This window comes from Doryrhamphus excisus, linkage group LG6 (genome assembly GCF_037039965.1).
Source record: "Doryrhamphus excisus strain RoL-2023G ecotype Guam linkage group LG6, RoL_Dexc_Guam_v1.1, whole genome shotgun sequence".
In the NCBI taxonomy this organism is placed as follows: domain Eukaryota; kingdom Metazoa; phylum Chordata; class Actinopteri; order Syngnathiformes; family Syngnathidae; genus Doryrhamphus; species Doryrhamphus excisus.
The window spans coordinates 23632878-23651427 of record NC_136362.1 but is presented as its reverse complement, the minus strand read 5'-3'; the positions used below and the strand labels follow the sequence as shown (position 1 = coordinate 23651427).

General features: G+C 40.5%; 1 protein-coding gene across 1 annotated transcript in view; it reads right to left on the bottom strand.

Annotated features, from left to right (window-relative positions):
* LOC131138406 (mitochondrial 10-formyltetrahydrofolate dehydrogenase-like) overlaps positions 1-18550 on the bottom strand; it is a 31414-nt gene that overhangs the window by 6423 nt on the left and 6441 nt on the right. Inside the window, exons 4-18 of the mRNA XM_058087293.2 lie at positions 17771-17936; positions 16340-16441; positions 15793-15882; positions 14448-14582; positions 14248-14373; positions 14045-14136; positions 11057-11201; positions 9739-9858; positions 9484-9611; positions 6795-6945; positions 5111-5181; positions 4910-5015; positions 3748-3835; positions 3563-3656; positions 3389-3488 (exon numbers count right to left, since the gene is read on the bottom strand). Of these exons, the coding sequence (XP_057943276.2) occupies positions 3389-3488; positions 3563-3656; positions 3748-3835; positions 4910-5015; positions 5111-5181; positions 6795-6945; positions 9484-9611; positions 9739-9858; positions 11057-11201; positions 14045-14136; positions 14248-14373; positions 14448-14582; positions 15793-15882; positions 16340-16441; positions 17771-17936 (1714 nt within the window). The remainder of the gene's footprint in view (positions 1-3388; positions 3489-3562; positions 3657-3747; positions 3836-4909; positions 5016-5110; positions 5182-6794; positions 6946-9483; positions 9612-9738; positions 9859-11056; positions 11202-14044; positions 14137-14247; positions 14374-14447; positions 14583-15792; positions 15883-16339; positions 16442-17770; positions 17937-18550) is intronic.

Genomic DNA, 18550 nt, shown 5'->3' with positions numbered 1-18550 from the left:
AGTTGCAGCCCATCTGCCGGATGCCTCTGAATGTGGTGTTTTTACAAGCTGTGGTTCTTTTCATGCTAAAGGTTGCCGACCCCTCATATAAAGGTAAGGAAACACATAGCCGACTACTCCCCAGCCCCCGGGGAGCTGGATGAGGGGGTAATAGCGACAGCAAAATGTGCATAATTTATGGGGGGGGGGGTAATGGGGTTGATTGGCTAAATTGCTGTCGCTCCCCTTCTTTAGACGGCCTAAGCTGCAGGAAGTCCCCATGACCATCCGCTTAGTCCTGTCCCTATAGAGACGAGCTTATGATTGGAAAAACTAAACCATCAAACTGATCCGACCTGTTGACCCGGTCTAAGTTTTAAGTGCTGATTTATGGAGGAGCCCGTCCTTGGCTATCATGAACTTAGAATAAAGCTCACTCAAGCAGACCAAGCAGTTTTGGCCGTCCTTCCTTAGGTCCACTTGTACTTCTCCTGCCTGCCTGAGGAGAACATCCCATATGTCAACAGTCCCGCTGAGAAGCTCAGAATCAAGCAGCTCCTCCATCAACTTTCACCACATCACAACCAGGTGACGATTGAGTTTAGGGTTAGTTTTTAGAACTGAGTTTAGGATTAGGTTTAACTTTAGAGGTAGTGGTTAGTGTTGGGTTTAGGGTTTGTGGTTAAGGTTGAGTTTTTAGAACTGAGTTTAGGATTAGGTTTAACTTTAGAGGTAGTGGTTAGTGTTGGGTTTAGGGTTTGTGGTTAAGGTTGAGTTTAGGGTTAGTTTTTAGAACTGAGTTTAGGATTAGGTTTAACTTTAGAGGCAGTGGTTAATGTTGGGTTTAGGGTTTGTGGTTAAGGTTGAGTTTAGGGGTAGTTTTTAGAACTGAGTTTAAAATTAGATTTAAGTTTAGAGGTAGTGGTTAGTGTTGGGTTAAGGAATTGTGGTTAAGGTTGAGTTTAGGGTTAGTTTTTAGAACTGAGATTAGGATTATGTTTAAATTTAGAGGTAGTGGTTATTGTTGGGTTTAGGGTTTGTGGTTAAGGTTGAGTTTAGGGTTAGTTTTTAGAACTGAGTTTAGATTAGGTTTAACTTTAGAGGTCGTGGTTAGTGTTGGGTTTAGGGTTTGTGGTTACGGTTGAGTTTAGGGTTAGTTTTTAGAACTGAGTTTAAGATTAGATTTAAGTTTAGAGGTAGTGGTTAGTGTTGGGTTAAGGAATTGTGGTTAAGGTTAAGGTTGAGTTTAGGATTAGTTTTTAGAACTGAGTTTAGGATTATGTTTAACTTTACAGGTAGTGGTTAGTGTTGGGTTAAGGGTTTATGGTTAAGGTTGAGTTTAGGGTTAGTTTTTAGAACCGAGTTTAGGATTAGGTTTAACTTTAGAGGTAGTGGTTAGTGTTGGGTTTAGGGTTTGTGGTTAAGGTTGAGTTTAGCGTTAGTTTATAGAACTAAGTTTAGGATTAGGTTTAAGTTTAGAGGTAGTGGTTAGTGTTGGGTTTAGGGTTTGTGGTTAAGGTTGAGTTTAGGGTTAGTTTTTAGAACTGAGTTAAAGATTAGATTTAAGTTTAGAGGTAGTGGTTAGTGTTGGGTTAAGGAATTGTGGTTAAGGTTAAGGTTGAGTTTAGGGTTAGTTTTTAGAACTGAGTTTAGGATTATGTTTAAATTTAGAGGTAGTGGTTAGTGTTGGGTTAAGGGTTTATGGTTAAGGTTGAATTTAGGGTTAGTTTTTAGAACTGAGTTTAGGATTAGGTTTAACTTTAGAGGTAGTGGTTAGTGTTGGGTTTAGGGTTTGTGGTTAAGGTTGAGTTTAGGGTTAGTTTTTAGAACTGAGTTTAAGATTAGATTTAAGTTTAGAGGTAGTGGTTAGTGTTGGGTTAAGGAATTGTGGTTATGGTTAAGGTTGAGTTTAGGGTTAGTTTTTAGAACTGAGTTTAGGATTATGTTTAAATTTAGAGGTAGTGGTTAATGTTGGGTTAAGGGTTAGTGGTTACGGTTGAGTTTAGGCTTAATGGTTAGACTTGAGTTTAGGATTAGGGTTGAGTTTAGAGTTCGGTGTAGTAGTAGTAGTAGTGGTTAGTGTTGGGTTAAGGGTTAAATAGCAGGGCTGCGGCCAGGTGGTCTGTGCAACCCCCCACTCCTTTTTTCACCTTCATAAAGGCACCAATAAAGGCCAATAGCACCCATCCTGAGGCATCTTCTCACCACCTAAGATCCTATTGAACAACCCAGTCAGGAACTCTACTGCTAGCTCTCCTAGACACTTCCATACCTCCACAGGTAGACCATCAGGATCTTCCCACTCTTCATCCTTTTCAACGCTCTTCTCGCTTCCTGTTTACCAATCTTTGCTACTTCCTGGTCCACAGCAGGCGCCTCTTCTACTCTTCCTTCTCCCTCCTTTTCCTTTAAACTACTCATTCCATCTTCCCATCCCACTACCGGTATCCGTCAGTACACTTCCATTCCTATCCTTGACCACCCTAACCTGCTGTACGTCCTTCCCATCTCCGTCTCTCTGCCTTGCCAACCTGTAGAGATCCATCTCTCCATCCTTACTGTTCAACCTTGCGTACAAGTCATCATAGACCTCTTGTTTGGTCTTTGCCACCTCTACTTTCACCTTAGCATTCATCTCTCTGTACTCCTGTCTACTCTCCTCAGTCCTCTCCATGTCCCACTTCTTCTTAGCTAACCTTTTTTGCTGCTCTTAGTCTGCTTTCTTTCCAGATGACACACCAAGTACTGCCTCATCCCATTTGCTGTAGTTGTTGGACACACAGTATGTCTACCTTCCTCCTCTGCATCATGTCAACCATCTCTCTACCTTTGATGTCATAGTTCCTACACTCAATGTCCCTCCTGTCAGTTCTAGGTTCTTGGCGCTCCTCCTGTGTCCCTTCTGACGGACACATCTTCCTCCTCTCCTTCTTTGACCAACAGTTACCCAATTTCCATCGCCACCCTGTAGGTGAACAGCACCGATGGCGGTTTCGTGTTCGACCCATCAGGTCGGACCCTCTGTATTTATCCAGGCTTGGATGGCACAACACTGGCTTTACCCCATTGAGGTACATTTTTGGACTTTTCAATTCATTTGATGACTTTTTAAAAAATATATTGCAATATGTATCGCAGGGTTAGCAACTGTGATGCCATTTTGCAGAATGACAATATTTATGCGCACTGTACACACTGAACTCTAAAGCGAAACCAGGAAAATGCAACAAAATGGAGAGCTGTGAAGCATCGAATAGAAGCATCGAATAGAAGCGTATTCAAGCGTTATATTGCAGGTTCAATACCATAAATGTGTACACGCTGGTTGGCCTGCACAAACAGTGAAAGTACTCCCTGCCCTGTTCCACTATTTACCTGTTGTTTAATGACAAAAAGGGGCCCCTCTTACCATGCGGACAGCCTTGTCCATATCACAGTCACTAAAGATGATGAGCGGCGACTTCCCTCCCAGCTCCAGAGAAACTTTCTTTAAGTTGCTGAGTGCACAGCTTCAGGACAGGAGAACGTATCGTAGTCAAAGATTATTGTCAGGAAGAAGAAATCATGCTGAATCAAGTCATACCTTTTCATGATTTGTTTGCCAATGGGTGTTGAACCAGTGAAACCCAGCTTGCGGATGTCTGGGTGATCAGCCAATCGTTGACCCACCATTCCTCCTGGAAAAGGAGAGCATATTTCATTCGGGAATTGTCAAAATCCAAACCACTGCAGCAATAATGTCTTTGGTGTGGCTGTGGTGTGCAATACCTGAGCCTGGTGCTATGTTGATGACTCCTTTTGGAATACCAGCTTTCACTGATAACTCTGCAAATTTTAACGCCGTCAGTGGCGTTACCTGGATACACGAGACATCATGAATGATTGGCAAACTAAACTGACAGTGTTTCCTCGCTACATCGCGGTTCACCTTCCACAGACTTGCTTTTTTTATTAACAGCATATGAGCATGCCTTGTGTTCTGCATCCTTGTGGTGCATTAGAGCAATTAGAGCAATCAATCAGCGCTCTGTTGTATGTGTGTTATTGTATTTACCACTGTTCCCAGTAGTATGTTGTATAGTCATGTGACCTCCACCTTGTCTCCGTATGTGTAGCCGGCTAAATGTAGAACCACAACAGTGCTGATTGGCTAAGAGAGAACTCTTGCACTAAAAGTGCTACATACGTATGTAGGACTCCCAAATCCGTACTGAGGTGGTACTCATCCCCAAATTTTGCCCACACTCCACTGATCAGTGGGGGGGGGGGTCTATGTTTTAAAGCTTTTTCATTGATATCGGCCAATACCGATCTGTAGCCGATCGGAGCATCCCTAATTTATACTGTGAATGGGTGGCTAATTCAAATATACTCATTATTAATAATACTCATATTGTACTATAATACTCATATTATTTATACTTATTTATACTTTATTATTTGTGACCGTGTACTCCTACATAAAGAGTCTTCTAAATATTTATATTCTTGTTCAACGGTTTGATACTAATATACTGGTTATTAATAGTCCTGGGAGAAATTCATGGTAATTAAGTCATTCATACAAAGATCATATCCCCCCCAAAAATCCAAGAACTTTGGTCAGCTCCCTCTGATTGGAATTGGAATCGACAATCATTAAGAATCGGAATCCAAACAAGGAATCGGAATCTGAACCGGAATCGCTCAAATTCAAACGATGCCCAACCCTAGCTATATGGGTGTTCATTAAACTCACATTTTTATGCCGATATCAGGCCAATGATATCGGTGGGGCGATATTATCGGACAGCTCTAATAATAACAGTAAAAATATTTAGTTGCCTACTTTGCAGATTTCACTTATTGTGGGCAATTTGGGGAACCTCTTCTCTGCGATGACAAGGAAACGCCACATTGTCAAAATAGTCCGAGTAAAATGTCTGGTTACCTGTGCCGGTTTCAGAACCAGAGTGTTTCCAGCTGCAAGGCAGGCAGCACTTTTCCATGCCAACATCATGAGGGGGTAGTTCCAAGGGATAATGATGGCACAGACACTGGAACACAAACGTACAGTCACTGGATAACAACAGCGAGTACAAATAGAAACATCAAATGTAATCAAATGTAAATTCTACTCTATAAATCTTACCCGATTGGTTCTTTTTTGGTAAAGGTGAGATTGCGGTTTGGCCTGGCCTGGTTAATGGGGACCGTCTTGCCCTGCAAACAATGGTGTGTTTGTTCAAGCATTCTGATTGACGGTGCAGTCAAACCTCGGATTGCCGTGCGCCCCAGTTTTCGGGCGATTTCTTTCGTAGTCCCAGTTTTCGTAACAACATGTGTGACCTACACTGTATCAGTTTGCTGAGAAACAAGTGCGCTGGACGCCTTGGTATGACTGCTCAATAATAAACCGTCAAAGATGGCATCCCCTCCCATCAACAAGAGTCAAGACATTGTCAACGTCATTGATAATTATTATTATTGTTGACTGTAAAACCACAACCATATTTGTGGGTGTCTGGAACGGATACATTGGATTTACACCATTTCCTGTGGAAAATGGATTTAGTTTTGGGATGTTTTGTTTTTTGTTGAACTTTTATTATTATTATTCATAAACTATTACTTTAATAATTTAATAATAATTTAATAATAATTTAATAATAATTTAATAATAATTTAATAATAATTTATTCTCCATTTTTATTCAATAATAAATTATTATTTAATAATACTTTATTATCAATGTTTTTTATTTAATAATAAATTATTATTTAATAATAATTTATTATCAATATATTATTATTATTAAATATTATTACAACTTCTATGCAGTGGTGACTTGACCCCCTTTGCTTTTTTTCCACAGTTATTACATGCACTAATGTGTAGAGTGGCCAAGAAGTGCAAAACATTACAATTACAGCACTTGGAGGGGGAATTGACCAAATCCCAGAGTTATAGGAAGTTATGAAATGTTTGGACCAATCAGCTCCTGACCCGTCACGTGTAAAACAAAATCGCGAGAAGAAAGTCAAGACACAAGACATGTCACAAGTCGTGACTCAAAACAAGAAGAGAGAGAAGGAACGAGACGAGTCTAATCTTAACCCATCAAGTGAACGCCTCTCATTGCCTTTAAATGCACAGGGCCTGCTGGACTGCACATCAGAGGCCACAAAACACGTCCTGCACCATGTAGACCAGCTCCTGGGACACATGCCGTCTGTTCCTGACACGTACCTGACAGCTATATTAAACACAGCAGCAGGCTAATCTAGGCATCGTGCTTGTGATCCACCTGCATTCCTGTTCTGGCTTTTCCAAATAGGAGAACCTTGGATGCTATATTCTCGCTATCTCCTCCTCATGAAAATGAAGAGGAAAATAAAATATCCTACAGACGGATTTTAACAACCAACGTTATATTCATCTTTGGTTTTCGGGTTCGGGTTCGGGGAGGGACGGACATACATGCAGCACAGCCATGGAGATGAGCGATGAGCTGTCTTGTGCTTTTGCTGGCGGGCGGAGTTTTCACTTTTAAAATGTTGAAGGGGGGGGGCATTTAATATAGGGGCGCATGGTGGTGGAGCGTGGTGCGCCCTTTGCAGTGGTCATTTTGTCCAGCGCACCACTGTGTGCAGCCCATTTGGTAATTAATAACTGTGAATTGAATGATGTGAAGTATTTTGTTTTTGTTCATATAACATAATACCATTACCATTACCATTACCATTACTACGTTTGGTGCAGTTTTAAGCCATAAAAACGGCCACAAAGTTGTGCATGCATCTTCCCCATATGTGTAGGAAATGGAACTACTCTACCTGTATTTTGTCACACCAGCCAGCAAAGTAGCGGAATGTCTGGATGGACATTCCCACATGGGTCTTCAGGGCCAGGGTGTACACGGCTCCTGAGTCCATTGCTTCAATAGTGGCTAGTTCCTCCTGGTGCTGCTCCATCAGGTCAGCAAGCCTACACAGCAGACAAAAAAGTCCAATGTGGAAAGTCTTCTTCATTTGGAAAAATATAAACATATTCACGCCTGATTTACACCTGGTACTCAACTAAATCCATACGTATGACCTTTGATTACCCTTCTGATTACCCATCCAATTACCTCAAAAATCTGAGCTCAATTTTATTCCACACATTAAAATGGCCTCTTCTGAAGAAGAAAAACTTGGATCCCAGCATTCTTAATAATTACAGACCTGAATCCAACTTTGCATTTTTAAGTAAAATTTTAGAAAAAAATAGTTTTTACTCAGCTGAATAAATAATCATTCAATCTTTGACAAGTTTCAGTCTGGTTTTAGGATGAATCCCTGTACAGAGACTGCACTGTTGAAAATTGTTAATGACCTCAGGTGCAACCTGGACACACATAAGCTTCCAGTCCTTGGATCTGCTACTGGATCTAAGCGCTGCTTTCCATACAGTAGATCCCACTAGTCTTTTAAATAGACTGAGACCCCTGGTTGGCCCCTCTGGCACTGTTCCTAAGTGGTTCACTTCCTATCTCACAGCCACAAAATCCATGGTAAGCTTGGGTACATGAGATCAAATGTGGTGTGCCCCAAGGATCAATTTTAGGCCCCATTCTTTTTCATTGATTTATGCTCCCACTTGACACAGCTGTATATTTCCATGTCACCAAAATGACAAACACTGTCTTTAAACCATCCAATCACGTCAAAAATTGGGGTGTCATTTTTGACTCTGAGCTCAATTTTATTCCACACATTAAAATGTTACAAAAACAGGATTTTATTTTTCATTTAAAGAATATAGCCAGAGTCCGCCCGTTCCTCTCTTGGGCAAATAGAGAGATGCTGATGCATGCTTATATTTCCAGTCGTATTGACGATTGCAATGCCCTGCTTTCTGGTCTTCCTAAAGTAGAGAACGTTGACATTTTTTAAATAGGCTTAAGACCCACTTATTTAATTTAGCTTTTAACTCTTAGTTGCTCTTTGTTTTTTTAACCTTTGAACTTGACTTTTATCTAATGCTTATTTTATACCCTATACCTTTTGTTTTGGATCTTAAACCAAATGTTTTTTACACATGCTTACTTTAGTTTTTAATAATGTTCTTATATATTTTACTTTTTATGTCATTATTTCTATATATACTTTCTATATTCATTTTTTTAATGTTTTTATTTTTTTTATCCCATATATCCAGTTTTTCCTCAGTGGGGGCTCTCTGCGCTGGGGGCTGGGGTGTCTCCTTTCGTGGGGCTTACCGACTGGGGTGGCTGGTGGCCCACTGCAGCGCCGTGGGTCGCCACAGATGTATTTTTCCCCTTTTTCTTTCACCTCATATTTGCTCCCAAATGCTGATACGATGTGGGGATGCATAAAAGTAAGATTTATGGCATTAGATGGCTAATGCTAGCACAACACTGGACTTCAGCCACGTTCATCACATTGACAGCCCGTCAATAGCAGCTGGAACTCCAATTTAGCTGGCAGTTTAATGCAAAAATCATCAGAGAGATGTAAAAATGTGAAAAGCACTGGTTAGTTGGGCCACTCTTATGCCAAGGTAGCACTGGATATGACAATAAAAACAATACCTGCACTGCTCCACTCTCTGGTAGGCCATGGGATCCAGGATAAGTCAAACACAGCGACAGTAGATACAAATAACTTTGGTCTTGCTACAAGAGCTACCAGGGCTTTGAAGCGAACTTTACCAATCTAAATACTCTTTTCTTTCTCCATTTCCCATCAATATTTATTCCAGCTTGTGGCTACGGAGTTACCGTGCTTCAACCAAACTACATTGGGGGCTGAGGGTCAAACAGGAGGAGTGCAGGTTAATTTGCATTAACATAATGACATCAAGGACACGTCGGTGGGTTGTGCACAAAAGCACAAAAAAGCAAGTACTGTGAGTGTGCATGTAGATGTGTGTATTTCTGTTGCTGTGTGTATACATATGTGTACTGTATGTGTAATTGTCACTGAGAACGTATGAAAGGGGAGGGACTTCCTCTTACCACCCACTAAACTTCACCCCACGCAGAAAGGTCCAGCTCCCATCACCAGAGAAGCACCGGCCCCACGGGGGCAAGCAAAGCCGAGGCCGGCCCCCCAAGACCCTGCCCCCGAAGCGCCACATTGTGGGGCGCAACAGGGCAGGGGAGCCAGGGGTCCCACAACCCAAGCCCTGAACCGAGGGAGACATGGACCGCTAAGGGACAACACCCCTGATTTTATTCACGAAATGTATTATGGTTGATTCCGTACTGCCAAATGGGAACCATGAACACTTTTTAAGGTGAAACATCACAGTAAACAAAGCGGAAAATACTCCCCTAAACTCTGTCCTTTGGAAGTGATATTACTTTTTCTCAGATTATTTTAATACTCCACCGTAAAAGTTAGGAAAACGGGGAACTTATGTGACCTTTGGCCTTGGTCAAAGCTAATATTACCACATTTTATTTTCTCAAAATCTCCGATTTGTTCTCATTGTGGCCATAATACTTTGGCAACTCACTTGTAAAGTAGATTTCCTCTGTCTCTGGGGTTCATCCTTCCCCAGGGCCCATGAACAAAAGCTTGTTTGGCAGCCGCCACCGCACGATCCACATCCCCCACTGAGGCGTAAGACACCTTACAGATGACCTGGAAAAGAATGTAACATATGGAAACGACGGCAATGATGACGAGCTTTGACGCTGACGCAAAAGCATCTTGGCATCAATTACCGATCCATCAGTTGGATTCCCGGTATCGTCTTGACATCGCTTACCGATCCATCAGTTGGATTCACGGTATCGTAGGTCTTGCCATTCTCAGCATCCACAAAACAGCCATCGATGAAACACTGGTGTGGCATTTTCACCGTCATGTTGTTGACTTCTTGGATTGCCTGGTAGCGCACAAAACAACGTTTCATGGTATCAGTCACAAATCGCCCACAAAGATCAAGTACCGGTCATAAGCTGACATACAAGGATGACGAGCTAAACAATCTAATCTTTGGTGACTAAAATGTGATGAAAGTGTTAGTAGGTGGCCTATCAAAAACATGACTTTTCTGCCTAGTATTGTGTGTACATGTAATCTGTCACATTTGTGAGAGATGATTAATTAAAAGTATGCTGAGTGTATTGTTCAATAGTAGAATAAAGTTCAACTAAACTCACTTTTGCCTTTTGCCGTGCAGAAATAGACACCGGAATTGAGACTTTGCCTTATAATCTGGTGCACCTTGGAGAATGAATTATTTCTATAAGGGGTGTAATTCACATTTGAACCACTAGATGGTGCTCAAGTATAGTCAATTGATGCCATACCTGCCATATAACCGTACAGAGACTGTGAGCACGCACTATTTTGCACTGTTTTGTTTAAACTCTATTTACAGTTGTCTTTGTTCATGTGCTCATCTTGCTCATTCTGTTGAAAAACAGAAAGCATCACCTTACAAACCTTCACTTCTATGCCTTCATTCATGTTAGCATATTATTTCTCACGAGGCTAATGTGGTGCTAGCACTCTGGCCACTCATAATTAGCAACCTATTTTTTCAAATTGTTTTATTAATGTTTTATTAATTGATTATTGATTATTTATTAATCGATTATCATGACAGGCCTACTCATCACACTGATATTCTTTATACCTACCATCTCTATAGCTACATTTGATTTTGTATTCATCACGTCACATATGGATAAAATGTGACTAAAATAAGAAGCATTTTCATCAAAAAAACTGAAACTAGGATAAAAATGGCTGCCAAAAACAACACTGGTGAGAACTAGGCCTGCCACAATAACCCATTTCGCTCAAACGTGTACTTTCCATCCATTTACAAAAACTGAGAAACACTAAAAAGATCATCTCTGTTAAGAAAAAAACACCTAAATAAAACTATTCATATTTGAGCTGTGGAAAATATGACACTTTTTTTACGTCACAATGTACTTGAATACAACACTGCACAACTTGACCGCACTTACACACACAATACATGGCAAGCTGAGTGGGCTAAAATGTATGTGTGCATATGTAATGTATAACCTGCGCCTTTAAAACGGCAAGAAAGTGTTGCCCAAACTCACATAGTCAATGACCAGATCGCTCTCGTCTTCTTCACCTCTCATCTTACGGACCAGCATCTGAGTGAAGTCCTGAAAGGTGGTAGCCATGTAGACATCCTCATTCTGAAGGACAACACCGGCCCGCTGCTTTACCTCCTCCACCAACCTGGATGGATGGACATGCCAATGGTTGATAGCGCTCCGTGCTTTTGTCATCAGTCACAATATTCAAATCATGTCAAACGGCGTTGGTGTTGTGCTCATTTTTATAGTAAACGTCATATAGAGAGACGGAGTGTGGAGAGAGGGAATGAATTATTGATTATTTCTATTTACTAATACGAGAAAATACAGTAGCGGTCCTGGCGTCTGCAGATCTGGAAGTGGGAAGTTACACATTTCTACACAAATACAAGTTCGTAACATGACGGATGGGTAGTCCTGACATGATACGTTTTGCTGATCGATAAATTGCTAATGGTAATGGTAATGGTAATGGTAATGGTAATGGTAATGGTAATGGTAATGGTAATGGTTTTATTTCATTTGAACATGCATCAGATTCCAATTGAGTGCATCCCATAATCAGTTCCCAGTTCCACATGTCCAAAAGGAGTAGGAAGAAGCAAAGCTTATTAAATCCTACCCCTCCATCTGGTACTTTTACAATCACTAACTGTTACATTTGTTCACTTCCTGCTTTCCATAATACAGTTTAAGGTTTTTTCTGTTTTTTTTTAAATAATGTACCTCGTAGTACCATAGTACCATAGCAACTGTCAATATAGTTACTATATTGTTACTATATAATTACACCCACAATATAGTTACTATATAATTTAACTACTATAGTTAAATTAGCATCAATAATATCAACTTTTTGTGGCTCATTTTTCAGACATACTTAAATATTTGTTGTGTCATGTCCCATTTGAACCACTAGATGGTACTCAACTATAGTGTACCTGTGCAAAGTTTTTTTGGCAGGCACTCAAGTCTGTGAGGAAGAGGTAACTTGGTCATTTGTTTTGCAAGTAGAGTAACAACACAGCTCACAAAAACCTCTCAACCCCATGGCAGGAAGTCACCCCTTCACATACCAATCTTACTCATGGTGTCCTAAAAGACATAAAACATCACACAGCAACGCAATAAGTAGATAAAAACAAAGAAAATTCATTCAAATTTGAAAAAAATGAACATAGGAGCCGTTCGGAAGCTGAAGCTGGACTGAAATGCTGTGTAAATACAACCAAAAGTTGAAATGTTTGAAAGTAAGACTAAATTGGTATTTTGCGCTCAAGTCAGGAATTGAACCAACCATCTCTGGGTGTGGATGTCAGCACTCCAGCTGCGCTATACAAGTTTGACTAATTTGTCTTAATTGGGGTAGCAGTAGAAAAAGCCAAATAAGTCGAGTGTGATCTCCCATTATGCTTTGCGGCACTGGTCTTGAAAGAGTTAATATCATGTTGAATATGTGTTTAACGTTGCCTATTGGGTTTTTTGTCATTCTATGTATTTATTATTGATATATGTATTTATTATAGAATTGATTAGTTGATAAGTGGGGGCGATAAGAGGACAGTGACTTCCGTGTGATGTAATGTAACTGCATACAACATGATGAATGCATAGGCGGGAATTCAACCAGCGATCTTTAGGTTGGGAAGCGTGTACTTTATCAAGCAAGCCTTGTCATCACCGTCGAAGCCACAAAGTGATTCAGTCATGGAATGGAATAATTTGGAATATTAAAATGGAACATTTTAAGTGACTTTTCACGAGCAGGGGTGCCATTTTTTTTTTCAATTTCTAATGAGAAAACTTTCACAGAAAATATGAAATGAATGTTCATATGTTATGTTTATGTTTATTTATGCATCAAACCTGTCCTGAGTGAGCTGAACATTTTATTGTTGGACTTGTTTGAACTGGTTAAGAAATGGGAGAACTAGGAAGAAGAAAAACATGTTAAAAAAATCATTTCAAGAATTGCTATGGGTCTCAAATTAAAAAGGTTGAGTGGCCGCATGCGGCTCCCGAGCCATGGGTTGCTAACCCCTGGTCTACTTATGCGGCAGTAAAACGCGGACACGGTGATTTGCTGTTCTGGTAAAAAATAACAAGCTCAACTTTTCTATCTGCGATTAAATGTGAGTAATTCTGAGTTAACTATGGATTTTTAAAAATGTGATTAATCATGATCAGATATTTTACTCAAAGATTAAAATTGTCTTTTATTCTACACTCGTATTGGTACTTGTCTTGTATCTTTCTCAGCCAACTTGATTTCTGTTGAAATTTCTGTTATTTCTTGTGGTCATGAAAAAATATCCAGATTTATTTTAAAATACAAAAAAATTTCGTTTTATTAATTTACATTCATTATTTGATCAATTACTATGATAAATATAGAAATACATTTCTGGGGATCACAAGAGATGAAAATATGAGCTGGAAACCTCATACAATATAAGGTGGACAGAAATATTTCAATATTGAACAAAGCAAAATTTGTTCTCAATCAGAAATCACTCCACACTCTTTATTGCTCTCTGCTTCTACCATATCTTACTTATTGTGTGGAAATATAGGATAATAACTATAAAAGCAATCTTCACTCGCTAAATGTACTGCAAAAAAGGTCAGTAAGGATAATTCATAATGCCGCCTAAGTGACAAAAATAAAAAATTAAACTAATAAAATGAAATTTTTAGATAAAAAAAAACTAAACTATGTTAGGAAAGCAGGAAGTGAACAAATGTAACAGTTAGTGATTGTAAAAGTACCAAATGGAGGGGTAGGATTTAATAAGCTTTGCTTCTTCCTACTCCTTTTGGACATGTGGAACTGGGAACTGATTATGGGATGCACTCAACTGGAATCTGATGCATGTTCAAATGAAATTAAACCATTACCATTACCATTACCATGATGTATTATTAGGACTGGGCTTGGATTGGTGCAGCACTAGACCTCCTTTAAGCAAACGTGGGTTTCTTCACCTGACCACGTCCATGGAAGCAGCTCCAGACTTGAAAAAGTCAGTGTTGTCCTCGATGGCTGCAACGTTGCTGAGGATGCCCTTCCAGATATTCTATGATCAGTAACAGAAAAGTCAATCATTCTGAGGTTTTGTGGCAAAAAGAGGTGGATCGGTGGAGAACACTGAAGATTAAGAACCCAAGAACATTGACTTGCAACTTGCCCTAATCTCCTCCACAACGGTTTTCTCGTTGTCGGTTAATTCCACACTCTGAGTTTCACCGGATGAAAAGTAATTTGAAGCGGCAATCATTCTTCCATCTTCAAACTGCAGGTTCTTGACAAGGACCTGGAATAAAAACAGGTAAAGGTGCCTTCATGACCGCCTGGTTAATTCCGTGACATACACTTTATGGTACTCACCGCTTTGCCATCATTCCCGTGTAGGACAAGCCCATTCTTTGCCACCAGGCTTTGTTTAGATGCTCCCTCCACTTCCAGTGGCTGGCCGGGTGGAACGGATCCTTGCAGCAATGATGACCCATAGAGGGTAACTGGCTGGGTGTCGACAGTTAGGGACACAAACATCATCAAACATCCTCTACTCTAGTTTACTGTAGTGTTTGCAGTATCGGAGTCATACTGGAAGTACAGTAAGTACAGACAATGAGAGACATACGGATGACCACCTTGACTTCATATCGCTGATGACCCAAATATGCAGTATGAACACCTTTTGAAAAGGGACGCTGTTCCTGATGCAGTACACGATGCATACCCAATGCAGGTTGCCGGTACTACTGCTGTATGCTAGTAATGAGTCATGTGGATGGAGCACAAATGGCGTGCGACTAAACTTGAGGTCTCGTTGCGGTTTTTTTCTAGATCAGGGGTCGGCAACCTTTACTATGAAAAGAGCCATTCGGATTTTTAACTCAATACAAAGACATGTAAAAAAAATATTGGAGCATTGCAAAGGGAGACACAATGAATGCGGCTCTGGAGCCACAGGTTGCTGACCCCTGACCTTGTGCTCTGTCCAGCAAGCCGGTCTTTGGACAATCCCGATTCTTCTATGTCGGCCACAGATCTGTATTGGATTATAATGAAAAAGGACGGTATCGACATCAACACTTCCTCGCTTGTAATGTGATCATCCGCCAGGCAGCGAATGGAGCCCGGTTCCAATCCGCTGTGTCTGCAAAATTTGGGGATGAGTACCACCATTCATTCATTCATTCATTCATTTTCTACCACTTATCCTCACTAGGGTTGTGGGAGGTGCTGGAACCTATCCCAGCTCTCTTGGGGCGAGAGGCGGGGTACACCCTGGACTGGTGGCCAGCCAATCACAGGGCACATATAGACAAACAACCATTCACACTCACATTCATACCTATGGACAATTTGGAGTGGCCAATTACCCTAGCATTAACCCGGAGAACATGCAAACTCCACACAGAGATGGCCGAGGATGGAATTGAACCCTGGTCTCCTAGCTGTGAGGTCTGTGCGCTAACCACTCCACCGCTGTGCAGCCCCACTGTCAATTATTATTTTTTAAATTGGTATCGGCCAATATCAAAATCGGCAGAAATTTGTAATCGGTGCACCCTATTTTTGGAATAAAAACGCATCAAAAGACAAAATAATCCATCAAGTTACATACACGACATGCTTGCACATTCAAAAGAAAAGCAAAAAACGAAGGCGGTTTCTTTAAAAAAAAAAAAAAGTGCAGAAATGTGATGTGTGCCAAGAAACACACCTGGCCATCAATGACCGCCCAGGCTCCTGGGATTTTGTCATGGCCCCGGATCCAGTTGTGGATGGCCTGAGCCGGCTGAGCAAGGTTGATCTGAGTGGGAGAAAAAACCCTGGTGAACATTCACAAGCTTTTTCTACCTTTCCACAAATTGAAAGCACATTTACGATGTTGCCTCATTCACATAATCGATGAATGATTCAGGGAAGGAAAGTTAATGGATCACTGATAAACTGATAACGGGCCATCAGGTGTGGAGCGGTTCTGTGGATGCCAGTCCAAGTTGATAGGTGATAGGTGATAGGTATTGTTTGTTCTTACTGGTTTTCCCTCTCCTCATTGAATTAGTGTTACTAAATATGGAATATTCATGTGATCACACTGGAAATAATCTTTTCAAATCAATTCAAGGGAACCTATTATGCTTTTCCACTCTTCTGACCGACACATGTAGTTCAAATGAGCCCATTACACTGTACATATCATATATCATTTTACACAACTTGCACCGACGCTTTTTATTTGGAGAGTACTTGACTTGAAATCTCACCTTGGCATTGGATTTCTTCTGGATGCCTTCGTAGCTTGCACCTTTCTCTGACTGTGGGATTCGTGGTGCCTTTCCATCAGCAATGAGCTGCACCGACTCCACCTACATCGGAAAACCAACTGATTACTTCCCATGACATCATCATGTGGCTTTGGATGCATCGATTTTCTTTAGGGATAACAGCACTTGAATTAAATGCATAATTATTACTATTATACAGATGATCTCAGCCGATCAAATGGATGATTTCCCTTGCTACATCACATTTCATGTTGTTTTGCAGAATTTTCATACAATTGCATTTTTTTTTTACAGTATTTGAATGAATTGTGCTCTGCATCCGGATTGGCTAAGGAAGAACCCGTGTCTCCTGTTTTGTTCATTGCTAGCAAACAGCTGGCAGTGTGACTCTGAACTCTGCATGTTTGCAAATCCCCCCCCCCCAAAAAAAAATAATCCACAATGTTGACGAAACATACTGCACCCACACGACACATGAAGATGCTAAAAATCACATACAAAGTTGGATATCTGGACATGCTAACGCGGCTCTCAGACGGTATTACGTACAAAATTCATCTTCAGTTTGTTACATCAAGAAAAATATCGTAATATGTTTTAACAAGGAAGCTAAAATGCTACAGCGGGGATGAGAGGAATTGTGAAATACATGACTCGTTCACTACCAGACATTTTTCAAAACACATCCCTTCGATAAGTGAATTTACTCCCGTGACAAACGTTTGGTTATACTCGTGACTTTTATCATTTATAGAACATATTCATCTTGAACCATCTTCAATCTACAACCATTTGACATAGTCATAGCAAAACTGAATATTTTCTTGAAAAAAACCTCTGGCGCCTGAAGGGATGACAATGAAAAGCGTTCACGTCCCTTTCCGCAAGGATATCCGATCATTGGACGTAGCAAAGGGATGCTAACAGCTGCTAACAGCTGTTCCTGAGTGTCAACAATGGCGCTAGCGGCCACTACAAACGTAACAAGATGAACATCCATAGCCGCACACTTGCTTAAGGGTTCCGTCTGGCACAAAAACAATAAAGAAGTAATAAATAAAAATTACGATTAAACACTAAAAACGCTGCAGGAGAAACGGAGCTGTCGTAACTAGCTTGCACTCCAACGGCGCCATCTTGAAACATGAGACCACTGCGTCAAATCCAGTCTATATCTATAATTTATATGAACCATATGCTTGGTTTTGATATCGTGCTTAACAGAAATACGTATCAAAATTTTTTTTTTTTTTCGACATATCACCCAGCCCTACACTGGCTTTTTCGGGGTAGCGGAGTAGTGAGAATGTAAAAAAAACACGGAAATGACAATAAAAAAAATGTAGTGAATCCAACAACAAAAAGCGTAAAATAATGAGATGAACCACAATGACGTTCATCAATTGTTACCATTGCCTTGATGCCTTCCGGGAACAGGAAGCGGTTGTAGAGCGTATCCACGGTGTCGTTGGGTTCAACGGTACATTCCCTCTGCAGCAAGATTGGTCCAGTATCCAGGCCGTCGTCGGCCCAGAACACCGTGAAACCAGCTTTCTCATCCCCGTCAATCAGGGTCCTAATGACACACCAGATATCTCGTGAAAATAAACCTACAGCTAGTTAGCAGAGATAAACATTCGCAAGACTCTGGGATTTATGGCTCCTTAAGGCATGGGGTCTCAAATACGCGGCCCGCGGGACAGCAGTTTGAGGCCCATGCCTTGATATGAAAGTTTAATATTAGTGCAGCCCGCGCAAGTTTGATATGGATGCTGTATGGTATCATGTACCCAGAAAAAATTATTACGTTTGATTCATGTTCATGTTAAAGGTTAAATAACTGTTAATAGTTATCCTCCCTATCCGTGTGGAAGTGGTAAGTTTTTGGCTATTGAAGTTTAAAGGAAATAACTTGAAGGCTACCGTTTAGGTGGCTAGCTCTCTAGTTTGCGAGTTAGCATGTGTCTCAAGACCCTGCAGTTGCGCAATATGTTGTAAATAAAAAGAGTATAAATGTGACTATAGTCGTGTTTTGTCATGTCTACAGGGCTCTAATAATGCTTTGTTCATTTTAATCTGAAAAAAATCATTTGTCTACCCACCAACTATATGTGGTTTCTTAAGTTTTTATTATTTGCCCTTTTATTATTATTATTATATTTATTTATTACTGATTGATTGATTTTCTTT